Source organism: Ursus arctos, unplaced genomic scaffold (assembly GCF_023065955.2).
Source record: "Ursus arctos isolate Adak ecotype North America unplaced genomic scaffold, UrsArc2.0 scaffold_11, whole genome shotgun sequence".
NCBI lineage: Eukaryota > Metazoa > Chordata > Mammalia > Carnivora > Ursidae > Ursus > Ursus arctos.
Window position 1 is genome coordinate 15,928,809 of NW_026622775.1, and position 16,818 is coordinate 15,945,626.

General features: G+C 33.6%; 1 protein-coding gene across 2 annotated transcripts in view; it reads left to right on the top strand.

Annotated features, from left to right (window-relative positions):
- The window catches only part of ADAD1 (adenosine deaminase domain containing 1), a 47,487-nt gene that overhangs the window by 23,593 nt on the left and 7,076 nt on the right, over window positions 1-16,818 (top strand). For both annotated transcript variants that reach the window (XM_026499280.2, XM_026499281.2), the window contains exons 9-10: window positions 4,687-4,924; window positions 10,737-10,869. In XM_026499280.2, coding sequence (XP_026355065.2) covers window positions 4,687-4,924; window positions 10,737-10,869 — 371 coding nt within the window. The remainder of the gene's footprint in view (window positions 1-4,686; window positions 4,925-10,736; window positions 10,870-16,818) is intronic.

Below are 16,818 nucleotides of genomic sequence, written 5' to 3' on the forward strand. Positions count from 1 at the left end.
TCTTAAAGGGATGAATATAGGTTCTTGTAAAATTATTTAGTATTTAGTTAGTGGTTTGGGATAGGAGCTTAAAAATTAAATCTCTTGTTGTTTTGAGTGTCATCTTGCACCTAGCAATGGGGAACACCATGTAACAATAAAAACATATAAGACTTTGTAAAATTATTTCTTTTCTCTTTCTTGGCATTTTTGTGGGACACAAAGCATAATTGGTGCTGTCTGGTACAACCTAAATGATGTTAATGTGTTTAAGTTGTTGGTAAAAAATGCAGGGGCGCCTGGGTGGCACAGCGGTTAAGTGTCTGCCTTCAGCTCAGGGCGTGATCCCAGCGTTATGGGATCGAGCCCCACATCAGGCTCCTCTGCTATGAGCCTGCTTCTTCCTCTCCCACTCCCCCTGCTTGTGTTCCCTCTCTCGCTGGCTGTCTCTCTCTCTGTCAAATAAATAAGTAAAATCTTCTAAAAAAATGCAGATTTTTGGACCTCTTAAGATCTCTATTCTGTGTCTGGGCGAGGGGGTAGGAGTTTTGAGACAGAGGAATATACATTTTAAAAGCACCACGAGGTGATTCTGATACAGATGATGTGAATGGCTCTTTGAGAAATACTCATTTAAAGTTTCTGTACACTAGAAGAGAGAAATTTAGAGAGCTAAAAGAATCTTCAGAGTTCACTGAACTTTATTAGTAGTCTAGTACAGTTTCTCACTTAGCATATAAATTTTTTTATGCCATTCCTGATAGAGCATCATCTAACCCTAGTTTAAAAGCATCCAGTAATGTGGAGTGTAGGATTTAAAACCAGTCTATTCTAATTAATTGAATAGCCCCAGTTGTTTTTAAAAAAATTCCTCCTTATTTAGAATTGAAATTTGCTTCCCTTTAATTCTGTTAACTGACAATATAAGTTAAATCTAATTCTTTGAGGATAATGACCTCATCCTGTTTTCTCACAAGTCTAATGAAATCTTTTACAGTTCTTTAATTCTTAAAAACTTTATTTACTAGATCATTTACCATTGGGAAAGTATTACGTTTTCCAACTCATGATTTTGGCTCAGGTCATGATCTCAGGGTTGTGGTATCCAGCCCTGGCATGGGGCTCTGTGCTCAGTACAGAATCTGCTTGAGATTCTCTCCCTCTGCCCTGCCCCCTGCTCATGCACGTGCACTCTCTTTCTCTCTCTCAAATAAATAAAATCTTAAAAAAATAAATAAATCCATATTAGGAGGAAAATTCACTTTGCTTAAGTACTTAAAAACAGCTGGATTTATATTAGTTTTCAAGCTTTTTAAGGTATATTTTGCAAATTTGGTGTTCTATTATGGTAAGCTCATCTGTCTGAATATTTCAAGAGTGTTTGTCCACAGGTATTTCCATCCAGTTCTTTTAATACACTTATTTGAATTGTACTTTTGGATTATAAAGAATACCATTTGCTAATTCCCTACTAGTGAAAGAATCTGTTTTAAACATAGTTTATGGACTTTGATAACCTTAGCGATTCTGTTATTTCTTTCTTTCTTTTTTTTTTTTTTTAAGGATCAATAATAGGAGGTTCATAGTGTTAATAAAACACTTGCTCCAAGTCATTCAGTTTGCCTATTGGCAGAGCCTGGACTCAAAACCAGTTTTATAACTTCTCATGCTGTTGCTTTTTGTATTAAATTGAGCTCTGATAGCTTTGTCTGAGCATAGCAAGTGACTAGAATCTCACTGCTATGTCTGTTAAACTTCACACTCTTGAAGGCAGATGCTTTGCCATAGTCATCTTGATCCAGTTTTTGCAAGGGGTGAGTAAATATTTCATGAATAAATGGTTAGAGTCAGCATGTTTTGTTGTTGAAAGTGCTTTTATTTTTCTACTTAAAACTAATTGGAACACTTGAAAAATAAATTTTATTCTTTAACTTGTTGCATTTTATGCTCACCCAGGAAGCTTTTAAAATAATGTGAGAATGGCATTGGTATTAATATCCCAACCCCTCAAGATTCTAATGTGCATCCAGGATTGATAGTTACTGCTCTCTGATAATCTAATCTTTTATATTCTTTTTTCATCGGGTATTTATTGAGCCCCCTACTATATGCTAGGTGTTGTGCACTGTTGCATTATTCTCAGAGATACCATTCATGTAATAAAATACAGAGTGAGCATTATGAGTACAAAGGCAAGATGCTTCTTGCCTTTATGTCTTCTCCTAGCCACACATTTGTGTTTCACAGGGACGTGATTTGTTTTCTCTGGATGTCCTGTGACATACGGGTGGTGGTGTTAAAATGTAATGCCTCAGACTGATTATGATGTTCCAGATATGGTAGGACCAGTGCATAGTTCTTTAATGTTTGATTCTTTGATTTATATGCTTTATTCTTATTCATGCAGCCTCAGTTTTTAACAGCTGTTTCAGCAACCATTTCTGCTGACTTATATTACAATTATGGTAGATTAAGTTCCTGAGAATCTTTACTGTATAAAATGCTGTCCAGTCAGGTCAACTGTGGTCCTCGAATAGATTTAATTTTTGACTTCACCTTTGAGTTTCATGTTATTTTAGATGACTTGAGATAAACCAAACTTTCCCTATTATATGACATGATTTTAGAGCTATATTTTTCCAGGAACAAGATTTAGCCTCAAGGTATAACCAAAACCGTACTTCAGATTTGGTTAATAGTTAAAGCATACATATATAAAGGGGAAAAGTAAAATTTCTAATATTAGTATACTTTTTTCCTATTACATTATTGCTTTTATACCACCCTATTAAAACATTTAGGTGGAACAATTTGGTATGTAAGGAATCTTAAATGGAATTTGACTTGCAGGGTGGTTTTTTTTCCACATGTGTGTTGGTATTTTAGGCACAAATAGTGCCATTATCTCAGTACAGTGTGTCATAGTCTGTTTGGGATGCCACAAATTCCACAGACTGGGTGTCTTAAACAACAAACGTGTTTCTCATAGTTCTGAAGTCTAGAAATTCTAGGATCAAGGTTTTAGCAGATTCAGTGTCTGGTGAGGGCCCATTTCCTGATTCATAGATGCCTATTTTCTCACTGTGTCCTGATACTCTAGCAGGGGTGAGAGCCTCTTTTACAAGGATACCTCACAAAGGCTTACTATCACATTAGGAATTAGGTTTTAACATTAATTTTATGGAGACACATTTAGTTTGTAGCACAGTGTGTAATAATAGGTAACATTTTCTTTTGAATCCATGTCTTCTGTTCATTTTAGATACAGTGACTATTCCACAGACCTTATTTCTTCCCAACTGTTTGTGCCCAAGTATATCTTTTTTTTTTTTTTTGTGCCCAAGCATATTTTTAACTGGTCTTCATTTGTTAGTATTTCTTAATTTGGAATGTTCAATGGAGTACTTAGTGTCTATTGATGGATGAATAAAGAAGATGTGGTATATACATACAATGGAATATTACTCAGCCATAAAAAAGAATGAAATCTTGCTATTTGCAACAGCATGGATGAATCTAGAGGGTATAATGCTAAGTGAAATAAGTCAGAGAAAGACAAATACTATATGATTTCACTCATGTGGAATTTCAGAAACAAGAAAAAAAAAAAAGACAAACCAGAAAACAGACTCTTAACTATAGAGAACAGACAGAGAGGAGGGGTGATAGGTGGGGGAATGAGTGAAGTACATGTTGGGGATTAAGAGTACACATCTTGATGAGTGTCAAGTAATATATAAAATTGTTGAATCTGTATATTAGATACCTGAAACTAACACTGTATGTTACTGGGATTAAAAAAAACACAAAGGAGTGCTTAGAAAAAGGATGTCAACAGCAGTTCATGTTCTTTTTACATCATTTTCTAGTTTCCAAATAGTCATAATGAATGTAAGACCAGTAGCCATCTCAACAGTTCCAATGTATGGAAACAAAACTTTGTGAAGTAATGTTTAGTGGTGTGTAAAATTTCTCTTTGTGAGAACTTCTGACCTTTTTCTCTAAGGAGAAAAGAGATCTATTTTTGAATTACTAATTTTTAAATAGGAATGACTTGTCTAACTTCTATTTTAAGTTTGATCAGCCGACTATTTTATACTATACTAGTGATATTACATCTTTTTGAGCTTTCTTTCAACAGTTATTTTAACTGAAAACTCAAAGGTTTTGGTATTAGTCAAAATTGTAACCGGAAATGGTCATTATTTAAATTATTTTGTGTTGTGAAACTGGGAACATTGTGGTACTGGAATAGTTGTAATTTGTGGCCCTTAGATGTGGAAAAATAACTTAATCTCACCAACCATCTCTCAGCCGCATTTATCTCCTATATTGTTTGCTTGTTTCATAATGTGATCTGAGAAATCAAGACAGGAGGAGCCAATTCTCTCTGGGAGAACCCTGTAAAAAGTACTGTATTTTTTTCTGGGTGAGTTCTGGCTCTTCACTTTTATTCACTGAAATGTCAGTTATTTTCTGTAGAATCTTTTTTGAATGGAAATTATGACCATTGTTACCTTGTCCTGGTTCTGGTAAAGAAAATAGAAGTAGCTGCTGAGAAGTAGGAAAGGAAGTTTGCAAGATAAAAGATAAATAGACCTAGACTGTTTCTTTCTTTTTTTCTTTCTTTCTTCTTTTTTTTTTTTTTTTTTTTTTGGTCTAGTCTTTTGATATTGAATTTCTGAGTGTTTTGTTTTTACTTTCTAGGTGATGGGAATTGCAGTGATACTAGAGGTTTAGAAATTGCTGTAAAGCAACGGGTCGATGATGCACTCACTTCAAAACTTCCCATGTTTTACTTGGTCAACAGACCTCATGTTAGTTTAGTACCTTCTGCATATCCACTTCAAACAAACTTGGAATATAAAACCCTGAGTCTGAATTGGGCACAGGGGGACATTTCGTTGGAGATTGTGGATGGCCTAAGTGGAAAGATCACTGAAAGGTTAGCATTACTAATTTCTTTTAAAATCGCATATTTAAGCAGGACACATGTGGTGAGCAACGGGTATTGTATTAAGTGTTAAATTACTAAATTGTACACCTGAAATTAACATTACACTGTATTGGCTAACTGGAATTTAAATTAAAAAAAAAGATCTTAAGGAAGAGAAAATACATTTATAATACTGTATTTATCAGAAAAAAATCTGCATATAAAAGGACCTGTGCTGTTTAAAACCCATGCTTTTCAAGGGTCAGCTATATTTAGAAGGGGCCTGTGCAAGTGTAAGGGGCCCAGAAAGTTAAGCTTCACAGTAAATCTACCTCCACCAATGCTATAATAAAAACAAAACAAAACCTTTAAAAATATTAAGGAAAAATGCATTTTAATAGAACTTTTAAAATTATTCTAACTTTTTAGGTACAGTTTTTTTATTTCTGAACAATAATAATAGTTATCATTGAGTGCAACGATTTTGTGGGCATTGTGCTAATTTAAAAAAACAAAACAAAACATTCTTTTTTTCTGATGAGAAGAAGACCTGGAGAAGTTCTATAACTTACTGAAGTTACATAGTAAGTTGAATGGAGCCAGCATTCAAAATCAGCCTCCAGAACCTATATTTTTCTAAGTATCTTTTTGTGATTTTAGTTAACACTGGAATCATATAACGTATTTGTTTTAAAAATTCATTTTCTCTTACTGAATCTGAATTTCTGGATCTAAGGCTGAGAATCTGTATTTTTGACATGTGTTTTCAAGTATTACTTACATATACTTAAAAGTGAAAACTAATGTACTAGGTTGTATTGCCTTCTTATAATAACCCTGTAGGTTGGATGGTAATGTTGCTCTTTTTCAGATAAACTGATTCAAGCTAGGTTTAATATCTTGCTTAAAGTCACCCAAATAGTAAGTAACACAGCTGGAGTTCTTATCTGGACATTTTATTTTCAAAGCCCTTATCAGTAACCATAATATGCTATGCCTTTTAGACATTTCTTTATAATATCCCTGCCATTGATTATCAAGTAAAACTAAAACTGTTCTTTCAGCGTGACCATACATTTATAATGAGGTAATGAATAATGTTAAAAATTTAATTGCCTAAACTGCCTAAACTTTCTTTGTGAAAGATGGGTTTAAATTAAGACCACATACAAAAGTGTCTTGATATGAACTCAGGCTTATTATTGATTATTTCAACTAGTGTGGATTACACTTTTCTTGCCTTGAATCAGCTCTTAATAATGGACAACCTACACACACACAAACAAAACAAGTCTTTGATAAGACATTAAAAAGTCTTTTACTGAAAGCAGATAAAATATGAGCATAACAGCTGAAATTAATGTAAAATGAGCTTAACTAATTTATTATAGCTAAATGCTTGCCAGATGATTACAAATGAAGAGAGCAGATGTGATCTAAATATTAGACAAGGTGTAGTTCAGCTCCAAAGCATTACATAAGGCAAAGGATAATTTATTATTATAATGTATAATTCACAAGGAAGAAAGAACAGTAATGGATATCTATGCAACAAATAACATAGTACCAATATTCATAAAACAGAAGTTACAGAAGAGAAGGAAAAATAGAAATCCACTACTAGTTGAGACAGTAATTGACCTTTCAGTTCATGATCAAATAGACAAAACAATAAACAAGGATATTAGTGGTTTTAAATAACAGAAAGGTAGATTTGATTAACTTACACAAAACTGTCTGTAAAAATACTTTTGAAGATTCTACAGAATATTGAAAAAAATTGATCCTACGTTAGGCCACAAAGAAAATCTCAAACTCTGAAAGAAGCAGTGAGAGAACCTAGAAGTGGAACCTCAACTCTATAGTCAGCTAACTAATCTTCAACAAAGTAGGAAAGAATATCCAAAGGAAAAAAAGACAGTCTCTTCAACAAATGGTGTTGGGAAAAATGGACAGCAACATGTTGAAGAATGGAACTAGACCACTTTCTTTTACCATACACAAAAATTCAAAATGGATGAAAGACCTAAACGTGAGACATGAATCCATCAAAATCCTAGAGAACAAAGGCAGCAACCTCTTTGACCCCAGCCTCAGCAACTTTCTACTAGACACGTCTCCAGAAGTGAAAGAAACAAAAGCAAAAATGAACTATTGGGATTTCATCAAGATAAAAAGCTTCTGCACAGCAAAAGAAACAATCAACAAAGCTAAAAGGCAACCTACGGAATGGGAAAAGATATTTGCAAATGACAAATCAAGGGCTACTATAAAACCTATAAAGAACTTACCAAACCCAACACCCGAAAACCAAAAAATCCAGTCAAGAAATGGGCAGAAGACATGAACAGACATTTCTTCAAAGAAGACATACAAAAGGCTAACAGACATGTGAAAAAATGCTCAACACCACTCATCATCAGGGAAATAGAAATCAAAACCACAATGAGATACCATCTCACACTGGTCAGAATGGCTAAAATGAAAAACTCAAAAGGAAACAATGGATGTTGGGAAGGATACGGAGAAAGGGGAACCCTCTTACTCTGTTGCTGGAAATGCAAACTGGCGCAGCCACTGTGGAAAACAGTATTCCTCAAAAAGTTAAAAACAGAACTAACCTATGACCAGCATTGCACTAGCAGGTATTTATCCAAAGGACAGAAAAATAGTGATTTGAAGGGGCACATGCACCCCAATGTTTATAGCAGTAGTGTCCACAATAGTCAAAATATGGAAAGAGCACAGATATCTATTGATAGATCAATGAATAAAGAAGATGTGGTGTATATGTATATACCATGAAATATTACTCATCCATCAAAAACAATGAAATCTTGCCATTTGCAACAGTGTGGATGGAACTAGAGTAGATTATGCTAAGTGAAATAAGTCAGAGAAAGACAAATACTATGTGATTTCATGCATGTAGAATTTAAGAAACAGCATAGAGGAAGAGAAGGAAAACTAAGATAAAAACAGGCAAACCGTAAGAGACTTTTTACTATAAGAAACAAACTGAGGGTTGCTGGAGGGGAGGTGGGTGGAGGATGGCCTGAATGGGCGATGGGTATTAAGGAGGGCACTTGTGATGAGCACTGAGTGCTATATGCAGCTGATGAATCACTAAACTCTACCCTGAAACTAATAATACACTGTATGTTAACTAAGTTGAATATAAATAGAAGTTAGAAGCAATGTAGATAGTATTTTCTGATTGTGAAACAGTAAATCTGTAAATAATCAGTATACTAGGAATTTCTTTCATTGGGGAAAAAAGTCCTTTAACTTTTGGCTCAAGGAGGAAATATAAAATGAAACCACAGAATATTTAGAAAACAAGGTTATTGAAAGTATTACATATCAGAACTTGTAGGATATACAGCAAAAGCAAAGCTGAATGGAAAAGCTAGTACTTCATTCAGATGCTTTATCAAGAGATAATGGAAATAAGCAGAATGAAGAAATCAGCCAAACTAGAAATGTAATTTAAAGAGCTAAATAACAAAAAGTTGGAAGTAATAAAAGATTCTGTGAAAAAATGTCACTAGCTAATCTCAGATTTAATAAAATAATAAGGGAGTAAATAACAGAAAAAGAAGAGTAAAAGTAAATATTTTAAAATATTTTTAAATATTTTAAACACCTTGTGAAATGCATACATTTCTAGGAAAAATTATTTCTATAACTGGTACAGAAGAGGGGAAAACTTAAGCAGATTATTTTCATAAGAAAGTTATCAAGAAGGTGCCCTATCTATTCTCAAAGAAAGCACCATTCTGAGGTGGTTCAGACGAATTTTTAAACCTTTAAATAGCAGAAATTTCCAGTGCTATCTAAGAAGATGGGAAAACATTAAAATCCTTTTATGAAGCAGGCGTATCAGTGCTACTTAAATCTGATAGAAGATTGCTGCCCTCCCTCCACAAAAGTTACAGATGAAACTTTGTTTTATATCGAAGCAAAACAGCTAAATAAAATATTAAGCAGAATGTAGCAGTACATTAACAAATACATATTTTATACAATAATATCAGTCAGTATTTTTTGTGGGAGTGAGGATAGTAACATAATAGAAACTAATACCAGATTAGAAATTCTTATTAAAATAAGTTGCCGGGGTGCCTGGGTGGCTCATGGACGCCTGGGTGGCTCAGTCAGTTTAGTGTCTGCCTTCACTCAGGTCATGATCCCAGGGTCCTTGGATCAAGTCCCACATCCAGCTCCTAGCTCCTTGCTTGGCGGGGAGCCTCCTTCTCCCTCTGCCTGCTGCTCCACCTGCTTGTGCTCTCTTTCTCTCTCTGATAAATAAATAAATAAATAAATAAAGTTAAAAAAATAAAATAAGTCGCCTTATTAATTGAATTAAGGATATCACATATTCATCTCTATAAATTCTAAGGCATATAATATAGCTACAGTTATTCTAGAGAAAGGTAATAAAAAAGCAATAGTTTTGATATTTTTGTTAAGGATAAAATGTGTGTTTATTCGTCAAAAGTATCATCATGATTGATAACATCCAGAACAAGACATTATTGTTTACTGTTGTTAATATTTTACTTAAAGCATTTGGACAAGAGAAAGAAATGAGAGATTATAAAATATTGGAAGGGAGAAGGTAAAATTACCATTCTTTGCATATGGTATCATATTCTACCTGAAAAGCCCAGGAGAATTATTGGTAAAACTACAACAAAAGGTATCATGGTGAATATATTAATAAAGAGATCAATAGATTTCATACACAGGAGCATATGTTAACTATTGCTATATATAAAACTATCTCAAAACTTAGTGACTTAAAATAACCATTAATTACTGCTCACAAGTTTTTAGGTCAACTGAGCTGGATTTTTTGGGGCTCCCTCATTCATCTGGGGTTAACTCTAGGTTAACAGAAATTTAATTTTGCTGATCTTAGAGTGATGACAGGGCTCCAGTCCATGTGTTGTCTCACCCTCCCCTAGACTAGTCCCAGCTAGCTCATTTGGCAGAGGAAGGATTCCCTAGAGAATGAACACAAACCTGTGAGGCCCAGGCTCAGTACTGACACAACCTCTATTCCATTCACCAAATAAGTCACAAAGCTAACCCAAATTCAGCAGAGGGGAAATCAACCACAGTTACTGAGAGGAGAATGTGAGAAGTCACATTATAAAGAGTATGGAGACAGGGAGGAATGAAGGATTTGGGCAATTTTTGTAAATACAAAAACAACTAATAAGATATAATGAAGAGAGAGTTATAGCAAAAAATTTCATGGTCTATAGACCCACTTTTATTAGAAACAAAAATATATCTGCATGCACATACACGTATATGGAAAGAAGGTCATGAGGAGGTGTGTATATAGTTTATTTTTTTTAGTGAGTTAAAATTTAATGCAGTGAAATGTACTATATAGTTTCATGACTTTTGATATATGTATACACCTGTATAACCATCACCCATTAAAATGCAGGACATTTTCATCATTCCAGAAAATATTTCTGTACCTTTTTTCAGTCAATTCTGGTACAGCTACTGTTTTAATTTGGATCAGCATAGATTAATTTTGCTTCAAACAATAAAATGTTCCAGTATCCATCTTCTTTAATTTTTAATGCAACACTATAATAATTTAAGCTGTAATTTAATAAAAGAAATTAGCTTCAGAAAGTAATATTCAGAACGATTTTTGTGTAAAAATCTTTCACTGTCTTCATTGCATATAATTGAGAAAAATATTTGTAGATTCTGTGTTGATTTCAATCTCTACAATTGCCAACATAAATCCTTGAATAATGATTAGTGGATATTTCATTGCTTTCTACTTTAGTTCTCCATTTAAAAGTGGTGTGTCAATGGCAAGTCGGCTTTGTAAAGCTGCAATGTTAAGTCGATTTAACCTGCTTGCCAAAGAAGCTAAAAAAGAAGATTTACTTGAAGCTAGTACATACCATGCAGCAAAGGTAAGTCCTTAAAGGAATGAAATTGATCATAGAAATAAAATTTAAGACAACAAAAATGTAATTTTATGATAATGAGACATAGGAGAAGTTGCTTAAAATAGTTCCTGAATATAAGGTATTGTCATGTACTGGTAGAATTAATTTTTAAATGACTGTTCCAGAAATTGAATATGTAAATGAGTGTTGCCACTTAAAGTAGCCACCTTAATATGGTATGTACTTATTTTGACGATATTTGATCAAAACCTGTTTTCATACCCAGGAAAACAAAATGGTAATAAAATTTCTTCTGTGTATATTAACTGCAAACTTTATAAGTATTCTAAAATAATATATTAAGATATCCATACAAATTTTCCTTTTTAAAGTTGTGAAACTGCTTTAATTTCAGCGTGTGACTTGGGACTGATTAAGTAGATGATGTACATAGCCTTTTTCTCTCTTTAAAAATATTTATTTTTTTTAGTATTACACATATAATGCATAGAGAACTTGGCAATTTTTTTTTAAATAGGAAAAATAGTACTTGTAATCCTTCCTACTATTCAAATTATGATACTTTTAGTCCTGTAAGCATGTTCTTTAAGTTTCTTGTTGTGTGTTTTGCATATATGTATATTTGTTTATGCATATATTTTAAAATATACTGGATGTGTTTTTTAATCAGCTTTTTTTATTTGGTATATAGTCTGACATGAACCATGTTATCATAATATGACATACCCAGGGCATCAAGTTTTTAAATACAAATTGTTTCTGACAACCTAAATTCAGTTTCAGTCAATAATCTAGTATTGTATGAAAGTCTTTTAATTTCAATAATATCTTAACGCTCAGACTTTATAATCCCAACCTGTGAAACAATTATATTAACTGCAGATTTGTGGGTATATACACACATTTTTAAGTATAAAAGTTTATCTAGGCAATTTCTGGCTTTGGTGACATGAAGTTGCAGATCATATTTATAAAAGCAAGTATAAAAACTGGACAAAATTGTCAAAAAACTACCTTTCACAACTCTGGAAATTGAAGACAGAAGTGTGTATTATTGAAAAACTGAGCTTTGGATAAAACAACAGGAGTTCACCCAAGGCTGTTCCTGTTCTTTCCTCCTCTTTGCTAGTTTGAATGGCAAGAACTATAGTTTTTACTAGAGTGAGGATGCAACTGGAAGTAGTAGATTTGTTGCTTGAGGGTGGACTTAATTTGGGGCAGAGGGTAAAAATTTGAAGCTTTGTCAGCTAATATGCCAAACCTAGTAGGAAACAGATGGGGAAAATCAGTAATTTTGCTGGCCCAAGATTGCAGTCCTGTTTGGAGCAAGTGATGGACCAACTAGTACCTTACTTAGGTAGATTTTAAAAATGAAAGAGCCATGGAAGGGCTAGGATAAATTCTCCGTATATCCTTGGCTGAATGAGAACCTACACTTGTGCAGGGAAGACCCTATAGAAACCAGTAAAGAGTGAAACTGTAAAAGAGAACTGGCTGCAACATTAATCCAGTAGTCTCTCCTTATCTATGGGGAATACTACCACGAACCCCAGCGGATGCCTGAAACCACAGGTAATACTGAATCCTATATATACTGTTGTTTTCTTATATATACATATGTATGATAAAGTTTGATTTATAAATTAGGCACAAGAGATTAACAACAATAATTTAAATAGAACAATTACAACAGTGTATTGTAATAAAAGTTATATGGTCTCTTTTTAAAAATATCTTATTGTACTCTACTCATTTTTCTTTTTCTTGTGTTGATATGAAATGATAAAATGCTTATTTGATGAGATGAAGTGAGGTGAATGATGTAGGCATTGTGGTGTAGCATGAGGCTACTGTTGACCTCCTGATATCAGAAGGAGGATCATCTGCTTCCAGACTGCGGTTGACTATGGGTAATTGAAACCAGGGAAAGCAAAACCATGGATAGGGTGGAGGGACTATGTACACCCCACACACACACACACAAACTGATGAGAAGGTAGATGCCTTATAGGTTAAGGTGTTTGAGCAGTGTCTACTGAAAACATTTATTTATCATTAAGCTATGCAGATATAGGGTAACCATCAGGAAACCAGGCTAAAACATAAAAATAAGAATGAAAAAACCAGGAAGGGCCAACAGCAGCTACACACCATGGAGAAAACAGACCTCACAATTTAAGCAAGCTAAATTTAAAAATAAAAAAACTTCAGAAAAAACCTCATCCAGAGAGAATAAAAAACTTCAGAAAAAATAAAACCACATCCAGAGTTTCTATAATATACTATCTAAAAAGTTTAACCAAAAAATATGGGATATATAAAAAACAGGATGCTGAAACCTATACTCAGGAAAAAATAATAGTCAATAGAAACTCGTTCTGAGTGGGGGTCCAAATGTTAAATATAGCTAAGACTTCAAAGCAGCTCTTATAAAGCTGTTCAGAGAATTGAAGGAAAATATAACAGTTTATCAATAAATAGGCAATCTCAGTAGAGAAACAAACTACAAAAAAAAATTCTAGAATTGAAACTAATAAGTGAAAAATTCTTTAGATGGGCTCAACAGCACATTTGAGATGGCAGATAAAAATCAATGAACTTTGAAGATCAACAAATTATTTTTTAAAGACAGAATGAAACAGATTGAAGAAAAATAAGCAGAGCCTCAAAGATTTATGGAACAATATTAAGCACACCAACAGATGTGTATTAAGAATCTCAGAAGGAAAGGAGAGGGAAAAACAGGAAAAAATATGAAGGAATAATAACCGAAAAAATCCCCCAACTGGATGAAAAGCATTAACAGATTCAAGAAACTCAGCAAATCTCTAAGAAAAGAAAAAACTTTGAAAAGATCCATATCCGCTAGATCCATCCATTAGAGAAAGACACACACTGTATGATTTCACTCATATGTGGAATTTAAGAAACAAAACAAATGAGCAAGGAAAAAGACTCTGAAATATAAAGCACAAACTAGTGGTTACTAGAGGAGAGGTGGGTGGGGGAATGGATGAAATAGGTGAAGGGCACTAAGAGTATCTTTACTGTAATGAGCCCTGTGTAATATATTGAATTATTGAATCATGATACAGCGTACCTTAAACTAATATAATGCTGTGTGTTAATCATAATGGAATTTTAAAAATACATTATTTAAAAAGATCCGTACCTAGATATGTCCTATTCAAACTACTTAAGACCAAGACAAAGAGAAAATCTTGAAAACAGTGAAAGAAAAAAAATATTAACCATAGAGCAGTACATCTAAGGGTTGATTTCTGTTTAGCAACAATGGAGGCCAACCTAAAATAGCCAGCACAGTCTGGAATAAGAAGAATATAGTTGGACAGTTCACACTTCGGATTTCAAAGCATACCACAGAGCCACAGTAATCAGGACACCGTAATACTGGCATAAGGCTAAACATACAGCTCAATAGGATATAATTGATAGTTAAGAAATAAACCCTAACATTTATGGACTATTGATTTTTAACAAGAGTACCAAGATAGTTAAGTGGAAAAAGTTAGTTTTTTCAACAAATAGTCTTGGGACAGCTGATATCCACGTGGAAAAGAATGAACTTGGACCTCTACCTCATACCATGTACAAAAATTAACTCAAAATGGATGATAGACATATATATGAGTTAAAACTATAAAACTCTATGGAGAAAACATAGAAGAAAATATGTATATTCTTAAGTTAAAGAAAGATTTCTTAGATCTGATACCAAAAATACAATCCATAAGAGAAAAAAATTAGTATTTTAGACTTTATTACAATAACAACTTTTGCATTTCAAAAATTAAGAAAATGGAAAGGAAAGCTCCATACTAGGAGAAAATATTTGCAACTCACACATCTGACAAGGGACTTGTATCCAGAATATACAAAAACTCCTGCAACTCAGTAATAGAAAGATACATGACCTAGTTTTTTAAATGACCATAGAATTTGAATAGACATTTCTATAAAGAAAATAAATGACCAATAAGAATATGAAAAGATGTTCAACATCATTAATCATTAGGGAAATACAAATAAAAATCACAGTGGTTCACTGCTTTACACATACTAGGATATATCAGTAATAAAAAAGAAAGATCTTAAGTGTTGGCAAGGATATAAAGAAATCAGAACCATCACACATTGCTGATAGGAATGTAAAATAATGCAGCTTCTTTGGGAAACAATTTAACAGTTCCTCAAAAAGTTAAATATAAAGAGGTGCCTGGTTGGCTCAGTTGGAAGAGCATGTGACTCTTGATCTTGGGGTTGTGAGTTTGAGCCCTACATTGGGTGTAGAGATCACTAAAAAACTTTAAAAATTTTTAAAAAGTTAAATATAGAGTTAGCATGTAACCCAGGAATTCTATTCCTAGGTATATGCATTAAGAAAATTGGAAACATATATTCACACCAAAATTGTACACTAATATTCATAGCAGTCATATATATAATACACAAAAGATGGAAACAACCCGAATGTTGATCAACTGATGAATGGATACATGTGGCATGTCTCTTTAATCATCTATAAAAGAGAATGAAGTGTTGATACGTTCTACAACATGGATCAACCTTGAAAACATGTTAAGTGAAAGAAGCCAGACACCAAAGGCCACAGATAATAGGATTTCATTTATATGAAATGTCCAGAAACGGCAAATTCATAGAGATAGAAGGTAGATTAGTGGCTTCCAGGGAATGGGGAGAGAAGAGAATGAGGGTTGACTGCTAATGGATATAGGATTAATTTTTAGAGTGATGAAAAATTTCCGGAATTACTGGTAATGGTTGTACAACTTTGTGAATATACTAGAAGCCATTTATTGTACACTTAAAAGGATGAATTTTATGATACATGAATTATATCTTAACAAAGCTGTTAGAAAAGAATGCAGTGAAATGATGTGCTTATGAATTGGAAGAACAAATATTGTTAAAATGTCTATATTATCCAAGGCAATCTACATATTTAATGAAAGCCCTATCAAAATACCACCAGTTCACAGAGTTGGAACAAACAATCCTAAGGTTTGTATGGAACCACAAAAGACCCCAAATAGCCAAGGCAATTTTGAAAAAGAAGTGGCTGGAGGCATCACAATTCCAGACTTCAAGCTATATTACAAAGCTGTAGTCACCAAGACAGTATGGTACTGGCACAAGAACAGATACATAGATCAATGGAACAGAATAGAAAACCCAGAAATGGTCAACTAATCTTTGATAAAGCAGGAAAGAATATCCAAAGGATAAAAGTGTCTTGAACAAACAGTGTTGGCAATACTGGAGCACTTTTTACACCATACACAAAAATAAATTCAAAATGGATGAAAGACCTAAACGTGAGACTGGAAATGAACAAAATCCTAGAGGAGAACACAGGCGGCAACCTCTTTGACATTGACTGTAGCAACTTCCTACTAGGCATATGTCCAGAGGCAAGGGAAACAAAAACAAAAATGAACTATTGGGGCTTCATCAAAATAAAAAGCTGCACAGTGAAAGAAACAACCAAGAGGCAGTTTACAGAATGGGGGAAGATAATTGCAAATGACATATCAGATAAAGTGTTAGTATCCAAAATATATAGAAACTTATCAAACTTATCAAAACCCAAACAAAAAATCCAGTCAAGAAACGGGCAGAAGACAGGAATAGACAGTTTTCCAAAGTAGACATCCATAGGGCCAACAGATACATGAAAAGATGCTCAACATCACTCATCATCATGGAAATCAAAACCACAATGAAATACCACCTCAGACCTGTCAGAATGGCTAAAAGTAACAACACAGGAAGCAACAAGTGTTGGTGAGGATGTGGAGAAAGGGGAACCCTCTTACACTATGGGAATGCAAACTGGTGCAGCCGCTCTGGAAAACAGGATGGAGGTTCCTCAGAAAGTTGAAAATAGAACTACCCTATGATCCAGCAATT